Source organism: Salmo salar, chromosome 26, assembly GCF_965601325.2.
Source record: "Salmo salar chromosome 26, fSalSal1, whole genome shotgun sequence".
Lineage (NCBI taxonomy): Eukaryota > Metazoa > Chordata > Actinopteri > Salmoniformes > Salmonidae > Salmo > Salmo salar.
Window position 1 is genome coordinate 37,634,907 of NC_138316.1, and position 21,887 is coordinate 37,656,793.

A 21,887-nucleotide genomic window follows, 5' to 3' on the forward strand; every position below is an offset into this window, starting at 1 on the left:
ATTGATTAACCAGGAAAATCGGGGAATGTGTAGAAAGTTATTAAAAAATGTCCAACCCTAAATGTTTAATGGATTGATCGGTCAACAGTCTGTCAGGTTTAAAATGTTGGTCTGTATTCTGGTGTAGGCTAAATTCAAGCGCTTCGGAAAAACACTATATGTGTACATGCTTTCTTTACACTGTAACTCTATCCTACAGTCTCAACCAACATCTGACCTATCAAGAGTCAGGCTGGGAAAATGGACAACACTTCAATCTTAAGTTATTGAAGCTTTAAATAACTTACAATAACTTAAAAGATAGTTGTCTGTGTTTACACTTGTAAGTCATCATGTTTAAGAGCTGCAGTTGGATTGTCATCTAAAAAGGCCCTACTGTAACTTGTGTCTGTAAACTCACATGTACGTACTAACACACTTCCAGACAGCGGTCTTACATTACAAGCCATCAAACAGGGGTCATCTCTCTTCATAAGGCAATATTAGGAACCAGGGTTTCTATAGCTTCTGTGAAAATGCATATGTCCCTTCCTCTCTTTCACTGCTGATCTAACATGGTGGGACAGCTGAAAACAAGGACTACTGGTACAGCCTGTCTCCTTGATCTGATCATCAGCTGGGCCAGAAGATTCTCTTCCTCAATAGAGAGCAGCGAATTCATACTAGGAAAGGACTATGACATCCTGGCATTTAAAGTCTACTTATTTCTTTTTTTCAATTATACATACTAAAAAACATACTATTGTTGCATACCCAAAAAAGCTATTTAGTACATACTTGGTGTTTCCCATAGATTATTTTCCAGGCAGTGCATAATGACCATGATGTCAACATTTCGGGCCTCTTCAATTTCAAATGAAATCTGCTGAACAGAATTCTCCAATGACAGGGGAAACACCGCCCCAAAACACTTTTTGTCATCTTTACATTTAACAGTCTGTGACATGGCATCGAACGAGCTGCTCCATTTCATCAAGGGGGGTAGGAAATCTATTAACAGGTTACATCCCTACTGACCACAGATGTGTTCCTCTTGATAAAATAACAGAATGCTTTGACGTGACCTCGCAGACCGTTTCAGGTAAACAGGTTATGTTTTGCAACATTATCGCAACATTTGTGATGAGTGGGCATGGAATTAGCGGCTCCAGTTCACCATAGGGGTTCTATTGTGAACTCTGACGAGTGGCATCACAGGCTGTTCCGGTTACGTTTCGCAATTTTTTAAATGTTTCGCATCATCGTGCCCTACTAAACGCGACCCTGATTGTGATAAGTAGGGGGAGGAACCAACCTGAGGCTGGTATCCAATCACGTTGATGCACCGCGGGTCCACGAAAGTGATGATGCCGTCTGAGTTGTGGCGCGACAGGAACTCCGTGGGAACCGTCAGGCCGTTCATATCCATGGAAACGGGAGAACTGGTCACCTAGGAGATGAGAGGGAACATGCCATCAATTAATTAATGAGTTAATAAAAACCTCAGGAAAATTGACTGATGAAACATTGTTACAAAGGTTTTGACAGACTTGCTGAAAATTTAAACATCCCCCCAATTGCTATTAGTGCATTTTTTCTCTTAACCTCTTGACTTTTCATCAGGTGGGAGATGTCTCTTTGGACATGGTCACATAAAACCTCAGGCCTCTTCACCTCCTAAAACATGCTGCCTAAGAATGTGAAGTTCCTCCCTTGCTACTTAAAAGCAGAGGAGAAGGATGAAGGGACCAGAGGGTTAGATATATGTGAGAGAGATTAAAGGATGGAGGGACCGGAGAGTTAGATATATGTGAGAGAGATTAAAGGATGGAGGGACCGGAGAGTTAGATATATGTGAGAGAGATTAAAGGGTGGAGGGACCGGAGAGTTAGATATATGTGAGAGAGATTAAAGGGTGGAGGGACCGGAGAGTTAGATATATGTGAGAGAGATTAAAGGGTGGAGGGACCGGAGAGTTAGATATATGTGAGAGAGATTAAAGGATGGAGGGACCGGAGAGTTAGATATATGTGAGAGAGATGAAAGGGTGGAGGGACCGGAGAGTTAGATATATGTGAGAGAGATGAAAGGGTGGAGGGACCGGAGAGTTAGATATATGTGAGAGAGATTAAAGGGTGGAGGGACCGGAGAGTTAGAGAGATTAAAGGATGGAGGGACAAGAGGGTTAGATATATGTGAGAGAGATTAAAGGGTGGAGGGACCGGAGAGTTAGAGAGATTAAAGGATGGAGGCACCAGAGAGTTAGATATATGTGAGAGAGATTAAAGGATGGCGGGACCGGAGAGTTAGATATATGTGAGAGAGATTAAAGGGTGGAGGGACCGGAGAGTTAGATATATGTGAGAGAGATTAAAGGGTGGAGGGACCGGAGAGTTAGATATATGTGAGAGAGATGAAAGGGTGGAGGGACCGGAGAGTTAGATATATGTGAGAGAGATTAAAGGGTGGAGGGACCGGAGAGTTAGAGAGATTAAAGGATGGAGGGACAAGAGGGTTAGATATATGTGAGAGAGATTAAAGGGTGGAGGGACCGGAGAGTTAGAGAGATTAAAGGATGGAGGCACCAGAGAGTTAGATATATGTGAGAGAGATTAAAGGATGGCGGGACCGGAGAGTTAGATATATGTGAGAGAGATTAAAGGATGGCGGGACCGGAGAGTTAGATATATGTGAGAGAGATTAAAGGATGGAGGGACCGGAGAGTTAGATATATGTGAGAGAGATTAAAGGGTGGAGGGACCGGAGAGTTAGATATATGTGAGAGAGATGAAAGGGTGGAGGGACCGGAGAGTTAGATATATGTGAGAGAGATGAAAGGGTGGAGGGACCGGAGAGTTAGATATATGTGAGAGAGATTAAAGGATGGAGGGACCGGAGAGTTAGATATATGTGAGAGAGATTAAAGGGTGGAGGGACCGGAGAGTTAGATATATGTGAGAGAGATTAAAGGATGGAGGGACCGGAGAGTTAGATATATGTGAGAGAGATTAAAGGATGGAGGGACCGGAGAGTTAGATATATGTGAGAGAGATGAAAGGGTGGAGGGACCGGAGAGTTAGATATATGTGAGAGAGATTAAAGGGTGGAGGGACCGGAGAGTTAGATATATGTGAGAGAGATTAAAGGATGGAGGGACCGGAGAGTTAGATATATGTGAGAGAGATGAAAGGGTGGAGGGACCGGAGAGTTAGATATATGTGAGAGAGATTAAAGGATGGAGGGACCGGAGAGTTAGATATATGTGAGAGAGATTAAAGGGTGGAGGGACCGGAGAGTTAGATATATGTGAGAGAGATTAAAGGTGGCACTATGAAGTAGAAGGTAAAAAGCAGGAGGAGGATGGGAGTACTAGGAAGGTTATATTTGGAGCCTTCAGGGCCCTTATTCATAAAGCGTCTCATAGTGGGAGTGCTGATCTAGGATCAGGTTCCCCCTGTCCATTTAATCTAATTCATCAAGACCTAAGAAACTAAACTGATCCTCGATCAGCACTCCTACTCTGAGAAGCTGTATGAATACGGGGCACTTTTTCAGGAACATGTTTAATCTGTTGGGGCTAGGGGGCAGTATTTGCACGGCCGGATAAAAAACGTACCCGATTTAAACTGGTTACTACTCTTGCCCAGAAACGAGAATATGCATATAATTAGTAGATTTGGATAGAAAACACTCTAAAGTTTCTAAAACTGTTTGAATGGTGTCTGTGAGTATAACAGAACTCATATGGCAGGCCAAAACCTGAGAAGACTCCATACAGGAAGTGCCCTGTCTGACAATTTGTTCTCCTTCTGTGGCATCTCTATCAAAAATACAGCATCTCTGCTGTAACGTGCCATTTTCTAAGGGTTCCATTGGCTCTCAGAAGGCGCCAGAAAGTGGAATGACGTCTCTCCAGTCACTGGGCGAAAAACAGCAGGAGATTTTGTGAGTGGTCAGGCTGAGAACAGTGACACTGGAGATGCGCGTTCATGTGAATTCTCAATTTTTTTCTTTCAGCCTTTGAATGAATACAACGTCGCCCAGTTGGAATATTACCCTATTTTACGAGAAAAATAGCATAAAAATTGATTTTAAACAGCGTTTGACATGCTTCGAAGTACGGTAATGGAATATTTAGAATTTTTTTGTCACGAAATGCGCTCGCGCGTCACCCTTCGGATACGGACCTGAACGCATGAACAAAACGGAGGTATTTGAATATAACTATGGATTATTTGGAACCAAAACAACATTTGTTGTTGAAGTAGAAGTCCTGGGAGTGCATTCTGACGAAGAACAGCAAAGGTAATCCAATTTGTCTTATAGTAAATCTGAGTTTGGTGAGGGCCAAACTTGGTGTGTGTCAAATTAGCTAGCCGTGATGGCCGGGCTATGTACTCAGAATATTGCAAAATGTGCTTTCGCCGAAAAGCTATTTTAAAATCTGACACCGCGATTGCATAAAGGAGTTCTGTATCTATAATTCTTAAAATAATTGTTATGTATTTTGTGAACGTTAATCGTGAGTAATTTAGTAAATTCACCGGAAGTTTGCGGTGGGTATGCTAGTTCTGAACATCACATGCTAAAGTAAAAAGCTGTTTTTTTATATAAATATGAACTTGATTGAACAAAACATGCATGTATTGTATAACATAATGTCCTAGGAGTGTCATCTGATGAAGATCATCAAAGGTTAGTGCTGCATTTAGCTGTGGTTTTCGTTTTTGTGACATATATGCTTGCTTTGAAAATGGCTGTGTGATTATTTTTGGCAGGGTACTCTCCTGACATAATCTAATGTTTTGCTTTCGCTGTAAAGCCTTTTTGAAATCAATGTGGTTAGATTAACGAGAGTCTTGTCTTTAAAATGGTGTAAAATAGTCATATGTTTGAGAAATTGAAGTTATAGCATTTTTTAGGTATTTGTATTTCGCGCCACGCGATTCCACTGGCTGTTGACTAGGTGGGACGCAAATGTGTTGTGTTCAATTCTGTTCCCCCATTAGCTTCCGTTCAAGACACCAAAGGCCTGTTTCTTCCTAATGTCATCAGATCATATAAACATTAGATTTGTTGTAGCATGTGATGTGGTCTCATAAAGACTTCAGTTGTGTCCAAAAGCAAGGAGAGACGAAATCTGGATTACAATGTCCTGAAAACTGTCCCAAGCGGTTAATTGGCCCTGAAAACTGTCCCAAGTGGTTAATTGGCCCTGAAAACTGTCCCAAGTGGTTAATTGGTCCTGAAAACTGTCCCAAGTGGTTAATTGATCCTGAAAACTGTCCCAAGTGGTTAATTGGCCCTGAAAACTGTCCCAAGTGGTTAAATTGGCAGCGTTTGAGATACAGTAGAAAAGGTTTTATCAAAACTTAACAGAAAATATGAACTGTTTTGACCATTTAGCCAGATACTGTACATGTCTGGTGTGTCTTATGCACATGTAAGCACCCTTTACGTTTTCAAGCTAATTTCACACAATTCTACACATTTTGCAAGGGGTAGAGAATTGCTAGGCAGTTGTACAGCTAATGTCCTGCAATTTGACAATTGTTTTCATGTCTTATGTGTGTTTACATGATACCAGGGATCGAAGCCTGACGGAGTAAGCCGGGACACAGACTGCGGTCCACCAGTTGAGTATGGGGGGTATATGGGATACTATGAGGGGACAGTAGTGGTTCAACTCCCTCTAAAACATCAGAGAAATCTGGGAGCTGAGAAGGTTAAGGTAGGAGATGGTAGATGTTGGACACGGGAATAAGGGTTGAACTGGTTGAGTTATGGTAGGATGGGAAGAGGTCTTCAGTGCTCGTTCCACCTGTCTGCTCCATTACTGTAATCCTCCTATACTGATGCTCCCCGACAACCCCGTGCTCTCAGGTCACACCTTCTCATGCACAATATACACCCACCCAACCAGAGCATGTACACACACACACACACACACACACACACACACCCACACACACACACACACACACACACACACACACACACACACACACACACACACACACACACACACACACACACGATGGTACCTGCAGTCTTCCGATGGCCACAAGGCAGTATTTACTGGTCTGTCCTGCCTCTGTGTCTTCTTCTGGTATGGTCATACCTGACATAGAGAGAAAGGAGGAGAGAAAAGAGAGAAAGATATTAAATACAAGAGAGAGAGATATCAAGATGACAGCTATCTAATAAAGTGCAAATGTGTGGTTTCAGATGTGAACTTTGTGTTGTTGAGGTGATTTCCAGCATGATGCTGTGTAGTCTAGTACCGTACCAGTGTGGTGTATATTTCCAGCCTGACACAGTGTAGTCTAGTACCGTACCAGTGTGGTGTATATTTCCAGCATGACACAGTGTAGTCTAGTACCGTACCAGTGTGGTGTATATTTCCAGCCTGACACAGTGTAGTCTAGTACCGTACCAGTGTGGTGTATATTTCCAGCCTGACACTGTGTAGTCTAATACCGTACCAGTGTGGTGTATATTTCCAGCCTGACACAGTGTAGTCTAGTACCGTACCAGTGTGGTGTATATTTCCAGCCTGACACAGTGTAGTCTAGTACCGTACCAGTGTGGTGTATATTTCCAGCATGACACTGTGTAGTCTAGGACCGTACCAGTGTGGTGTATATTTCCAGCATGAAACAGTGTAGTCTAGTACCGTACCAGTGTGGTGTATATTTCCAGCCTGACACAGTGTAGTCTAGTACCGTACCAGTGTGGTGTATATTTCCAGCCTGACACAGTGTAGTCTAATACCGTACCAGTGTGGTGTATATTTCCAGCCTGACACAGTGTAGTCTAGTACCGTACCAGTGTGGTGTATATTTCCAGCCTGACACTGTGTAGTCTAGGACCGTACCAGTGTGGTGTATATTTCCAGCATGACACTGTGTAGTCTAGGACCGTACCAGTGTGGTGTATATTTCCAGCCTGACACAGTGTAGTCTAGTACCGTACCAGTGTGGTGTATATTTCCAGCCTGACACAGTGTAGTCTAGGACCGTACCAGTGTGGTGTATATTTCCAGCATGACACTGTGTAGTCTAGGACCGTACCAGTGTGGTGTATATTTCCAGTAGAGGTCGACCGATTATGATTTTTCAGCGCCGATACCAATTATTGAAGTACCAAAAAAGCTGATGCCGATTAATCTGCCGATTTTTACATATATATTTGTAATGAAGACAATTACAACAATACACTTATTTTAACTTAATATAATACATAAATAAAATAAATGTAGTCTCAAATAAATAATGAAACATGTCCAATTAGGTTTAAATAATGCAAAAACACAGTGTTGGAGAAGAACGTAAAAGTGCAATATGTGCCATGTAAGAAAGCTAACGTTTAAGTTACTTGCTCAGAACATATGAAAGCTGGTGGTTCCTTTTAACATGAGTCTTCAATATTCCCAGTTAAGAAGTTTTAGGTTGTAGTTATTATAGGACTATTTCTCTCTATACCATTTGTATTTCATATACCTTTGACTATTGGATGTTCTAAGAGGTACTTTTGTATTGCCAGCCTAATCTCGGGAGTTGATAAGCTTGAAGTCACAAACAGCGCAATGCTTGAAGCACAGCTAAGAGCTGCTGGCAAATGCAGGAAAGTGCTGTTTGAATGAATGCTTACTAGCCTGCTGCTGCCTACCACCACTCAGTCAGAATTAGAATATAATAAATACACAGAAATACGAGCCTTAGGTCATTAATATGGTCAAATCCGGAAACTATGATTTCGAAAACCAAACGTTTATTCATTCAGTGAAATACGGAACCGTTCCGTATTTTATCTAACGGGCGGCAACCCTAAGTCTAAATATTGCTGTTACATTGCACAACCTTCAATGTTATGTCATAATTATGTACAATTCTGGCAAATTAATTAAGGTCTTTGTTAGGAAAAAATGGTCTTCACCATTGGTCTTCCAGGTGCTGCATATACCGTGACTCTGCTTGCACAGAACGCAAGAGAAGTGACACAAATAAATGTAAAAGAAAATCATGTTAGCAAGGCAATATTAACTAAATATGCATGTTTAAATAAATTTAAAAGAAATTCATGTTAGCAAGGCAATATTAACTAAATATGCATGTTTAAAAATGTAGTTGTGTATTGATTTTAGAGAAAGGCATTGATGTTTATGGTTAGGTACATTAGTGCAACGATAGTGCTTTTTTCGCGAATGCGCTTGTTAAATCATCACCCGTTTGGCGAAGTAGGCTGTGATTCAATGATAAATTAACAAGCACCGCATTGATTATTTGCAACGCAGGACAAGCTAGATAAACTAGTAATATCATCAACCATGTGTAGTTAACTAGTGATTATATTAAGATTGATTGTTTTTTATAAGATAAGTTTAATTCTAGCTAGCAATTTACCTTGGCTCCTTGCTGTAACAGGTGGTCAGCCTGCCACGCAGTCTCCTCATGGAGTGCAATGTAATCGGCGTTTAATCGCCGATTACCAATTGTTATGAAAACTTGAAATCGGCCCTAATTAATTGGCCATTCCGATTAATCGGTCGACCTCTAATTTTCAGCATGACACTGTGTAGTCTAGTACCGTACCAGTGTGCTGTACAAGCTGCTTTCTCCAGAACAGCTGAGGCGCAAGCAGATAAAACACACAAACACACACCCACACAAATCATCCGGAACAAATATCCAAAATCTCTTACTGCCAGTATCCATATTCATATACATCACAAAGGGAAGGAGGGAGAGGAGGGAAAGAGAATGAGCAAGAGAGAGTTTAAGTCTTCATTGATTTAAATGTTGATATCAGTTTCCCACAGTAATGAATTCCTTTCTTGTTTCCTTGACAACACAAAAACACCTATTAGTCATAATGAAGACTGTTCACAGGTCTCCCTCCCCCCTCCTCCCCTCCCCTCCCCTGCCCTTTCCTCTCCCCTCCAGTAGGGGATCAGTGTGTTTTTCTATCCGTTTGTCTTATTGTCTGTATAATTTTTCAAATGACAAATAAAAAAAAAAGTTAAAAATAAATAAATAACAAACAAGAGAATCTGTGTTGAGGACTTTTACATGCATAGTCAACCAACTAGCCAGCCACGTCAATGCAAGAAGTAGCCTGCGGCCCAAATGGCACTATATTCCCTGTATAGTGCACTACTTTTGACCAGAGCCATATGTGAATAAGGTGCCAATTGGGACACATCCGTCTAGATTCAATAATATACTCTAGATTCAATAATATACACAACTATCATTTTGATGTTCCATCCCAGCCATACCATCCATCCTACTACCTGACCTCTGTCCACTTTAGTCTCCCCAGGGCCTTTGTTCAGAAAGACACTCAGAGAAGGAGAGCTCATCTAGGATTTCCTTTTACATGGTCAGGGGAGGACCTGATCCTAGATCAGCACTCCTAATCTGAGATGCTTTCTGAACATGGACCCAGAAGAGCTGACATGAGACATAAGCTACATTCTACCAGTTCTTGTGCTGTTTTCGCGTGTGTGCACGCGGGTGATGCGTCTGATTTAGTACCTTAAGACTGATAGTGGGCGAGCGATAGACTGACAGTCCAGAACATTCCACTGGTCTATTTATGTCCCAGGAAGTTAAACATGTGTCAACGATTTCCACACACATGTGGCGTGTCCGTGTGATCGGGGATTCTGGGAATCATTCAGTATAGCCTCAAAGCAGTTGAAATACATTTCATACTGTGATGCTGAAAGTTGCTCCCCACCCCCCCATTTAGACACCTGGTTCTGAATCCCAAAACACTCATGGGAATTGCAGACAGAATTCCAGGCCGGGGGGTTGCGTGACTCTGTAAACACTTGAAAGAGTTGGAGTGTGTGTCAACGAGTGCATCCGAGGTCATGTGTGATCTCTGACCCCCATCCATCCTGGATGCCACGTGTGTGCATGCGTGTGTATGCGTTTGTGCATGTGTGCGTGTGTGTTCTGCTACCACCACTGTTGTCAATGTTTTGAATGGAAAACCCACACACTGCTAGCATCAACAAATCTATTAGTTGACCTAGTTAGGGAGATAAAAGGTTGTGTATGGTCAGTAGATACCTGCTGGGGGCCATGCTTTGATGTAGCCGGTACAGTGCACCACAGAGTACTGATCCTCTCCCTCCTTCGAGGGTCCCAGACCGTTCCTAGAAACAATCAGATTACACACACATTTAACAACACACACATTTAACAACACACACATTTAACAACACACACATTTAACAACACACACATTTAACAATACACACATTTAACAATACACACCAGGGTTTTTAATGGATCAATAATGGGCTTAGGTGGTGGGCGTGGCAGGTGTGCGTGAAAAATGCTATTTTTTAAAGCCAATTTCCTGCAATTCTATACATTTTCCCATGACGCTGAGAGAGAAATGTTGCAGTTTTAAAGCTAATTTCTATGCATTTTGTAATGGCTAATGCTGTGTTCTTTTGCTCAAACATAATAACAACATCAACACTGCTAAATTCATTGTGGAAATGTCAATTCTCCCTGACTGTCTAGCTTTTATTTTGGTGATTGTTAGTTGTCAAAGATTATATTATTAAAAAATATACACTGAGTGTACAAAACATTAGGAACACCAGCTCCTTCCATGACAGACTGACCAGGTGAATCCAGGTGAAAGCTATGATCCCTTATTGATGTCACTTGTTAAATCCACTTCAATCATTGTAGATGAAGGGGAGAAGACAGATTAAATAATTATTTTTAAACCTTGAGACATGTGCCATTCAGAGGGTGAATGGGCAAGACAAAACATTTAAGTGCCTTGCCTTATTATTTCACTGCCATACTGTGTTGGATATTGTCCAGCCATCTTGTCTCAAGAGGACCACAATGGAAATAAGTCCCAGACTTTATTGTGTGTTATCCTCCATGATTTTATTCATGTGCATGTATGGCTTTTAAGTTTAATGTGTGCTTGTTTTTAAAATGGTCGAATGAATAAACTAAACAAAAAAAACTTGGAATGGCGTATTGTAGTAGGTGCCAGGCGCACCGGTTTGAGTGTGTCAAGAACTGCAATGCTGCTGGGTTTTTCACACTCAACAGTTTCCCGTGTATCAAGAATGGTCCACCACCCAAAGAACATCCAGCCAACTTGACAACTGTGGGAAGCATTGGAGTAAACCTGGGCCAGCTTCCCTGTGGAACACTTGACACCATGCCCCGACGAATTGAGGCTGTTCTGAGGGCAAAAGGGGGTGCAACTCAATATTAGGAAGGTGTTCCTAATGTTTTGTACACTTTTTCTATATACAATGTTTGGACCGAAACAATTGTTATGCGGCCACCCAAGGATTTCAATGGCAGAAAAAACCCAACACACGTAAAGTTGCACATGTAAACATGAACGTACACACAAACAAGTTATCTTAGCCTGATGAAGGGAGATGGGGGGAGGATAGAAGAGGTAGAGAGAGGAGGAGAAGAACAGGGAGAAGATTTATCTGCTAGCCTGGTTCCTCTCTAGGTTTCTTCCTAGGTTCCTGCCTTTCTAGGGAGTTTCTCCTAGCCACAGTTTTCTACATCTACACTGCTTGCTCTGTGGGGTTTCAGGCTGGGTATCTGTAAAGCACTTTGTGACAACGGCTCAAATAAAAAGGGCTTTATAAAAATGTTTGATGTTAATTTGACGAGGTTAGTCTCAGATTTTTTCAAGACCTGGCCAAAATAGCAGCACACAAAGTTGCAGACACATTTACAACATAAAACACTACAGCAAGATAGTTTTGGAAAGTGTGGTGCAACTTCATTTTCCATCAGAGTGTTCAACCTAGCTTTAAACTCATTTAAAAAGGGACAAGCTCCTGTAATTTCAGGACCTGAAGCTTGTTCCAAGCGAAAGGTGCAGAGAACTGGAAAGCTTTTTCCCTAGCCCTGTACGGACCTTAGGCCCAATCAACAAAACACAGTCATGTGAGCGCAGGCCATAGTTTTCATTTGTCTGCTGGACAATGTAGTTACACAAGTCAAATGGGAGCTGTCGCAATATGGCCTTCTAAATAAAAACATTCCAATGATCTAATCTCTGAAGAGCTAAATCATTGGTACGTTTATTTATTTCTATGGCCATATTGAGACAGGGGAGAAGAACATCTAGTAAAAAAAGAAAGGTATGAATAGTAAAGTGAGAGCTGACGTCTGTTTGTCTCACCTGTATCTCTTCCTCATGTTGGACAGTCGGTTGAGAGAGATGTGGTCCAGTGGGGTGCTGCCACATCTGACGAGGAACACACAGGGTACATCAGAGATCAACTAGATTCAGACACGGGACGATCTTTGAGAAACACACAGGACACTATACATCAGAGATCATTAACTAGATTCAGACACGGGACGATCTTTGAGAAACACACAGGGTACTATACATCAGAGATCAACAACTAGATTCAGACACGGGACGATCTTTGAGAAACACACAGGACACTATACATCAGAGATCATTAACTAGATTCAGACACGGGACGATCTTTGAGAAACACACAGGACACTATACATCAGAGATCAACTAGATTCAGACACGGGACGATCTTTGAGAAACACACAGGACACTATACATAAGAGATCATTAACTAGATTCAGACACGGGACGATCTTTGAGAAACACACAGGACACTATACATCAGAGATCATTAACTAGATTCAGACACGGGACGATCTTTGAGAAACACACAGGACACTATACATCAGAGATCAACTAGATTCAGACACGGGACGATCTTTGAGAAACACACAGGGTACTATACATCAGAGATCAACTAGATTCAGACACGGGACGATCTTTGAGAAACACACAGGACACTATACATCAGAGATCATTAACTAGATTCAGACAGGGGACGATCTTTGAGAAACACACAGGACACTATACATCAGAGATCATTAACTAGATTCAGACACGGGACGATCTTTGAGAAACACACAGGACACTATACATCAGAGATCAACTAGATTCAGACACGGGACGATCTTTGAGAAACACACAGGACACTATACATCAGAGATCAACTAGATTCAGACACGGGACGATCTTTGAGAAACACACAGGACACTATACATCAGAGATCAACTAGATTCAGACACGGGACGATCTTTGAGAAACACACAGGACACTATACATCAGAGATCAACTAGATTCAGACACGGGACGATCTTTGAGAAACACACAGGACACTATACATCAGAGATCAACTAGATTCAGACACGGGACGATCTTTGAGAAACACACAGGACACTATACATCAGAGATCAACTAGATTCAGACACGGGACGATCTTTTCTTGAGCGGATGCTCAGGGGGTCGGAACATAATTACATAATTTGTAGACTGCATATTTGACAAGAAGAATATTTGACCAAAACAATAATTTCAAACCTCACATTTGTATATGATCACATCTCTCTCTGGTATGCGTGGGAATACTTTGGAACAGATTTCCAAAATGTACATCACTTGGAGCTGACTGTTTTTACAATCATGTCAATTCTTTGTTGCTACGGATACTTGGGGGCAAATAAAATCACCCGCAAGTTGGGGAACCCTGCTATACGTCATACATACAATGGTACCTCTGGGCCCCCCCCCACACACACACAGTCAAGCAGAAACAGACAGACACAAACACAGAGAAAGGAACGGAGTGGGAGGAGACAGAGACTAATGTTAATCAGAGAGATGTTTAGACCAGAGAGCTAGAACACATGAGCTGCTGAACTGGGGACATGTCAACCCACAGCACTGATGAGGTGTATGGACCATAAACCAGAACACACACACGCACACGCACACACACGCACACACACACACACACACACACAGAGAACAAATAACCAGTGCCTGACATTATATAATGTACTGTTATGTTCGCTGTGTGAGACGACGGATGCAGGACAAATTGCACCCTATTCCCTATATAGCGTACTACTTTAGACCAGAGCCCTATGAACTATATAGGGAATAGGGTGCCATTTAGAACACAGGCATGGTGAGTGTTATTGGAAAAATCTTGTTTGGTGTGTTGCCATGTTGCTGTGGATAGGATTCTCCTCAATGAGAACAATACATTTGAAATCTGAACCTGCTTTTTTGTGTGTGTGTGTGTGTGTGTGTGTGTGTGTGTGTGTGTGTGTGTGTGTGTGTGTTTTCATGTCTGCTAAATGACAAGTGTACTGATTAGATGACTGCATAGAAATGGAGAGGGAAAACAACATGTACTGTTGGACCAGGTCTCTCTTACAGAACAGACTGTATCTCACAGAGACCTGAGGACCTGGATAAAGGAAGTTTAAAAGAAGCAGAAAAAGAGATTTATGGACAGTGATGTCAGCTTTAACTGCTGTAACCAAGTCTACACAGTCTCACATTATGGAAACCAAGATGGAAGCCATTTGACATGTGAGTTTCTTTCAGCCGGTGAGTCAGGTATCATTGAGAGCAGAGAGGAGGGACAACCTGGGTTTTTCCACTGATCAACAAAAGGTTCAAGAGGACATCATCTTCTGCCCTTCTGGAGTTAGCTAATATTAGCTTCCCTGAAATGACGTTGAAGAATGAACAATTCCTTTCCACTTGGTTGCATGGCATGCTGTTCGGGGATCTGTGTGTGTGTTGTGTATTCTCAGCTGTGGTCACCGCAGAGTGCAGACAGTCATCCCTGCATGCTGTTTTCAATTTGCCAAGCGGCCTAAATAGCAAAAGGAACAAAAGACACACACACATTCCAGTCGTCCTAACAAAGCGTGATTAGCATCTGTGTAATGTGAGTGAAGCAGACAACAAACATCTCTGTGCTAACGAAGCTTTACGCACGCCAGGCCGCATCGGAAACAACGGGAAACACGTGTCGGTGGTCTGGGTTTTTTAAAACCCGCTCCAGTCAAACGGTCAAGTTCAAAAACATTCGGTCATTCTGTGGGCATTAGAGGAACCGGTTTGTAAACATCCTGAGAATGAAATAAACAAAAGTAGCGCTCAGGGTTGAAGCGAGTGGGAGGGGGCGGTGGTGCATGACACAAACACACCCACCCAGGGGGGATTCTAAACTGGATTCCCAACCTTATGGATTCCTGATTATTGAAATATCTGCAGCAGGATAGGTCATACATAAATGACGTGTGAGCTATGGAAGCATCCATCACTTTAACCAATGGTGTCTTCACTTCATCTTGGGGATAGAAAGCATATGGCTCGATGGCCGCGGGGGGAAAGCATATGGCTCGATGGCCGCGGGGGGAAAGCATATGGCTCGATGGCCGCGGGGGGAAAGCATATGGCTCGATGGCCGCGGGGGGAAAGCATATGGCTCGATGGCCGCGGGGGGAAAGCATATGGCTCGATGGCCGCGGGGGGAAAGCATATGGCTCGATGGCCGCGGGGGGAAAGCATATGGTTCGATGGCCGCGGGGGGAAAGCATATGGCTCGATGGCCGCGGGGGGAAAGCATATGGTTCGATGGCCGCGGGGGGAAAGCATATGGTTCGATGGCCGCGGGGGGGTGAAATAGATTATGGCTACACACTCATCACAGTCTACGTCCCAAATGACACCCTATTCCCTATATAGTGCACTCTATGGGTCCTGGTCAGAAGTAGTGCACTATATAGGGAATAGGATGCCATTTGGGATGCAGAACGCATCTCCCAGGCAGGTGTGAACCAAAGACTGGATGATTGCTGATGTAGGGAGACGAAGGTATCTACATATCAGAGAAGACTAAGTTTTAAAGGATGGACGAGTCCTATTGGGAGTGAGTTTACAACACAGGTGTTCATCACTTTAAATCCCCCGCAGATGGAGAGATGGATCCAGTTGATATATTGTACGTGCACACTAGCACACACACAGACAGAGACACACACAGACAGAGACACACACCTCATTCTGCAGATGAAGGATCGTCTGGAGCCCATGCACATCCTCATAGAAGACTGTTGCCCCTCTTTCTTCACTGTTCCTGTCTTCAGGTCCAGGATACGCCCTGAGACAGAGAAAAGAACATGAGATGAGAGACACACACACACACACACACACACACACACACACACACACACACACACACACACACACACACACACACACACACACACACACACACACACACACACACACACACACACACACACACAGCCTTGCGGCATCCTGAGGTTCGGGAGTAGAGCTGCACCACCGTTTCCGTCTGGGACAGAACATTTTTGTTCATTTTATATTTACGTCATTTAGCAGACGCTCTTATCTAGAGCGACTTACAAATTGGTGCATTCACCTTATGATATCCAGTGGAACAACCACTTTACAATAGTACATCTATATCTTTTTTTGGGGGGGGGGGGGGTTAGAAGGATTACTTAATCCTATCCCAGGTATTCCTTAAAGAGGTGGGGTTTCAGGTGTCTCCGGAAGGTGGTGATTGACTCGTCAGTGTATCGCTCCCTCGTTTCTCATTAAGTGTTTGGAGAGGAAAAACAATATAATTCCTGATATTTAGCCTAATGTAATAAATGGAGAGAATGTCTCTTCCTTTTCTCTCCCTCTGTCTGTCTTCCTCTTCACCCCATTTAGACTATTAGCTGCATCATTACTGACTAGTCTGTAGGAAAAACATGTCTACAGTAATTCCAGACAAATAAGCTTTGTGTGTGTGTGTGTGTGTGTGTGTGTCCTGCAGCGATCCATTCCAGCTGACCCCAGTGTTTTTATTCCAGAGGAATTCCTCCTCCACACACACAGTCAGTCTGAGCTGCGTTGCAACTAATTTGTTTGTTAGATGACTGGGGGCTTAGATCATGCTAACAGCTATCGAGTTAGCTAGCGCCAGCCAGAGGTTATTCAGCAGGACAAGGAGCGGATTCAAGCCACACACACACACACACACACACACACACACACACACACACACACACACACACACACACAAAAACGAGTATGAGCGAGCACACACACACAACACATCGTACTCTCCACAATTCACATTCCAGCTATAGACTACACAACAGGCCAATTCAAGGCCGGGGGGGGGGGGGGGGGGGGGCATTTGACAAGGAATGTTGATGACAGGTGGGGGGTTTAATGTTGAAACTGGACATATGGACAACCTGCCAGTAACATTAGTGTAATGAATGCAGCATTAGACAATGTTAACTCTGCTGCCTCCCAAAGCATTGATGTGGTCATCTATACTGTTCTATTATTGCAGTGGATCCTCAAGGGAGGGAGGCGGCCAGTGTTTGACCCCAGCTAAAGGCTGGATTGTAGTTTTGGCTATAGTCTTGTATTGGAGAGGATACAAGGATCTCAGCTCCCCCTCTTCCTGAGACTGACCCCTGAAGGCTGAAAGAGAGCTCTGGACGAATACAACCCGTCTTAGCACGGACATTGCCATTGAAGGTTTCCACCATTTTAAAGTACGAGATGAGACCTCTTTCTACCTCTATGGACTGACCACTATGTTTAGATAAAGACATTATCTCCCTGGGGCTCTGGGTTTTGAACGTGTTGATAAGCTTTACCACATGTATCTCCTAGGGTCTTTCTCATGGATTGTTGACAGGTTTTCAAGCTCCATTGGTTCGAGTAAAAAAAACAAATAAAAAAAAACACTGCTCTGAAACACTTCTCTAAAACCCGCATGCACAGGTTATTTACCATTATAAACTGGGTGGTTTGAGTCCTGAATTGTGATTGGCTGACAGCCGTATACAACGGGTATGATAAAACATGTATATTTACTGCTCGAATTATGTTGGTAACCAGTTTATATGCGACCAATATACCACGGCTAAGGGCTGTGTCCAGGCACTCCAGGCACTCTGCGTTGCATCGTGCATAAGAACAGCCCTTAACCATGATATATTGGCCATATGCCACTCCTCGGGCCTTATTACTTAACCTGTTTGGGATAGGGGGCAGTATTTTCACGGCCGGATAAAAAACATACCCGATTTAATCTGGTTACTACTCCTGCCCAAAAACTAGAATATGCATATAATAGCATATAATATATTTGGATAGAAAACACTCTAAAGTTTCTAAAACTGTTTGAATGGTGTCTGTGAGTATAACAGAACTCATATGGCAGGCCAAAACCTGAGAAGACTCCATACAGGAAGTGCCCTGTCTGACAATTTGTTGTCCTTCTGTAGCATCTCTATCGAAAATACAGCATCTGTGCTGTAACGCGACATTTTCTATGGCTTCCATTGGCTCTCAGAAGGCGCCAGAAAGTGTAATGGGGTGTCTGCTGTCTCTGGGCGAAGAACAGCAGAAGAATTTGTTAGTGGTCAGCCTGGGAACAGTGAGACTGAGAGGCGCGTTCACAAGAATTCTCCATTTTTTTCTTTCAGCCTTTGAATGAATACAACGTCGCCCGGTTGGAATATTATCGCTATTTTACGAGAAAAATAGCATTAAAATTGATTTTAAAAAGCGTTTGACATGCTTCGAAGTACGGTAATGAAATATTTTGATTTTTATGTCACGAAATACGCTCGCGCGTCACCCTTCGGATAGTGACCTGAACGCACGAACAAAACGGAGCTATTTGAATATAACTATGGATTATTTGGAACCAAAACAACATTTGTTGTTGAAGTAGAAGTCCTGGGAGTGCATTCTGACGAAGAACAGCAAAGGTAATGCAATTTTTCTAATAGTAAATCTGAGTTTGGTGAGGGCCAAACTTGGTGGGTGTCAAAATAGCTAGCCATGATGGCCGGGCTATGTACTCAGAATATTGCAAAATGTGCTTTCGCCGAAAAGCTATTTTAAAATCTGACACCGCGATTGCATAAAGGAGTTCTGTATCTATAGTTCTTAAAATAATTGTTATGTATTTTGTGAACGTTTATCATGAGTAATTTAGTAAATTCACCGTAAGTTTGCGGTGGGTATGCTAGTTCTGAACATCACATGCTAATGTAAAAAGCTTGTTTTTGATATAAATGTGAACTTGATTGAACAAAACATGCATGTATTGTATAACATAATGTCCTAGGAGTGTCATCTGATGAAGATCATCAAAGGTTAGTGCTGCATTTAGCTGTGGTTTTGGTTTTTGTGACATATATGCTTGCTTTGAAAATGGCTGTGTGATTATTTATGGCAGGGTACTCTCCTGACATAATCTAATGTTTTGCTTTCGCTGTAAAGCCTTTTTGAAATCGGACAATGTGGTTCGATTAACGAGAGTCTTGTCTTTAAAATGGTGTAAAATAGTCATATGTTTGAGAAATTGAAGTTATAGCATTTTTTAGGTATTTGTATTTCGCGCCACGCTCTACCATTGGATATCCGCTAGCGGAACGTCTGTCCCTAAAAGGTTCATTATTACCATGGTTTACCATGAAGAGGATGGAGACAAGAGAGAAAGGAGATTATGTTATTTACCAGTATTATAACCATGAAGAGGATGGAGACAGGAGATGAGGTTATTTACCAGTATTATTACCATGGAGAGGATGGAGACTAGGTTATTTACCAGTATTATTACCATGAAGAGGATGGAGACAGGAGATTATGTTATTTATCAGTATTATTACCATGAAGAGGATGGAGACAGGAGATGAGGTTATTTACCAGTATTATTACCATGAAGAGGATGGAGACAGGAGATTATGTTATTTACCAGTATTATTACCATGAAGAGGATGGAGACAGGAGATTAGGTTATTTACCTGTATTATTACCATGAAGAGGATGGAGACAGGAGATGAGGTTATTTACCAGTATTATTAACATGGAGAGGATGGAGTCAGGAGATGAGGTTATTTACCAGTATTATTACCATGGTTAACCATGGAGAGGATGGAGACAGGAGATTAGGTTATTTACCAGTATTATTACCATGAAGAGGATGGAGACAGGAGATGAGGTTATTTACCAGTATTATTACCATGAAGAGGATGGAGACAGGAGATTAGGTTATTTACCAGTATTATTACCATGAAGAGGATGGAGACAGGAGATGAGGTTATTTACCAGTATTATTACCATGAAGAGGATGGAGACAGGAGATGAGGTTATTTACCAGTATTATTACCATGAAGAGGATGGAGACAGGAGATGAGGTTATTTACCAGTATTATTACCATGGTTTACCATGAAGAGGATAGAGACAGGAGATGAGGTTATTTACCTGTATTATTACCATGAAGAGGATGGAGACAGGAGATGAGGTTATTTACCAGTATTATTACCATGAAGAGGATGGAGACAGGAGATTATGTTATTTATCAGTATTATTACCATGAAGAGGATGGAGACAGGAGATGAGGTTATTTACCTGTATTATTACCATGGAGAGGATGGAGACTAGGTTATTTACCAGTATTATTACCATGAAGAGGATGGAGACAGGAGATGAGGTTATTTACCTGTATTATTACCATGAAGAGGATGGAGACAGGAGAGTAGAGGTATGTTTCCCAAACAAAAAACCAGACCAGGAACACATTGGCTACATCATGTTATTTCCCCTGAGAGATCAACACACCCCCACACACTAAGACACCAACAAGTGCAAACAAGTTTGTTTGTGTGAGAGTGAGTTTCATCTGCTGTGTTTGTGTGACCTCATGTTCTAACTGACGGAGGTTAGGCTTGGCTGGGCTTCCAGGACAGCAGAGAACAGGCGACAGGAGAGAAGTTATCACACACACAGGGCTTGGGTTTCGGTAAATGACTTAACGAGGAGATAGTTTAATCAGTGAATTCCCAGGCTTGTCTGGAGGAGATGACTAACATGTTCTCTTGTTAGCAGGAAAGCTGGGGGGCTAGCTGCTGTGTGTGTGTGTGTGTGTGTGGGTGTGTGTGTGTGTGTGTGTGTGTGTGTGTGAAGCTATCCTCTGCTTCTCTCCATCTGTCAGTTGAGCACAACAGGTAAAGTTTATCCTGGAACTAATTCCATGTGAAACACTGCAGGGTAGAGGGAGAAGAAAAACACTGCTGCACATGTCTGGACACCATCAGCTGTGTTAGTGTGTTGATTTGTGTTGAGCTCCCGTTTATATAGGGGGGGGGGGGTGTGTGTGTGTGTGTGTGTGTGTGTGTGTGTGTGTGTGTGTGTGTGTGTGTGTGTGTGTGTGTGTGATCCCCATTGGTCAGGGATGGTCTCCACTTAGTGATGATTTCAGGGAAACCGAGAGGAAATGAAGGGATCATGCAGACATTTGTAGACTGTGTGTGAGGTGTGTGTGTGTGTTGATATGTGTGTGTGTGTACGCCAACTACCATCCAGTCCAAAAACCATGTGTTTCTATGTGTAGTGCTAGGGGTTGTTTAAGGTCTAGGTGCGCCACACACACAAAAGGAATGTGCGGTATGTGCTATCAAACCATGTGTGTCTATGGAGTGTGACACTCAAAGGAGATAAGATAAAGCAGTGACAGGCCACTGAAGTCCTCAACAGCTGCCATGTCACTGCTGCTTCTACTGGTCGACTTTCAGTGAAAGAGTCAGATTTTGAAAACCAGGGTCAATCGAGAGAAAATGACAAACAAAATAAAAAATACAAAAAGATTAAATAAAATCGGGATGGTAAAAAGTTTTCAGTGTAAACTTAAAACAACTATTACCAGATATAAAGTAAGTAGGAAAGATAATGGACCTATATATATTTAAATAATATTATCTTTGAGAACTAACAATCATCAAAATAAAAACTAGATAGTCAGAAAGAATCTAAAATTCTCAATGTCATGGCACGGTGCCTCTACTGATTTTGTTATAATGTTTGAGTCATAAGAACAAGACATAAGCCATGGCAAAATGTGTAGAATTGTAAGAAATTAGCTTTAAAACAGCAAAAACACCAACACTTTGCCACTGCTGTTAAAACAAATCTTAGGGGAAACACTGAATACAGATTT

At 42.3% G+C, this 21,887-nt stretch overlaps 1 protein-coding gene across 9 annotated transcripts in view; it reads right to left on the minus strand.

Moving 5' to 3' along the window:
* LOC106587844 (aryl hydrocarbon receptor nuclear translocator 2) overlaps positions 1–21,887 on the minus strand; it is a 112,871-nt gene that overhangs the window by 47,462 nt on the left and 43,522 nt on the right. For all 9 annotated transcript variants that reach the window (XM_045708576.2, XM_045708575.2, XM_045708572.2 and 6 more), the window contains 5 exons: positions 15,901–16,003; positions 12,181–12,246; positions 10,062–10,147; positions 6,024–6,100; positions 1,295–1,429 (listed from right to left, as the gene is read on the minus strand). In XM_045708576.2, the coding sequence (XP_045564532.1) occupies positions 1,295–1,429; positions 6,024–6,100; positions 10,062–10,147; positions 12,181–12,246; positions 15,901–16,003 (467 nt within the window). The remainder of the gene's footprint in view (positions 1–1,294; positions 1,430–6,023; positions 6,101–10,061; positions 10,148–12,180; positions 12,247–15,900; positions 16,004–21,887) is intronic.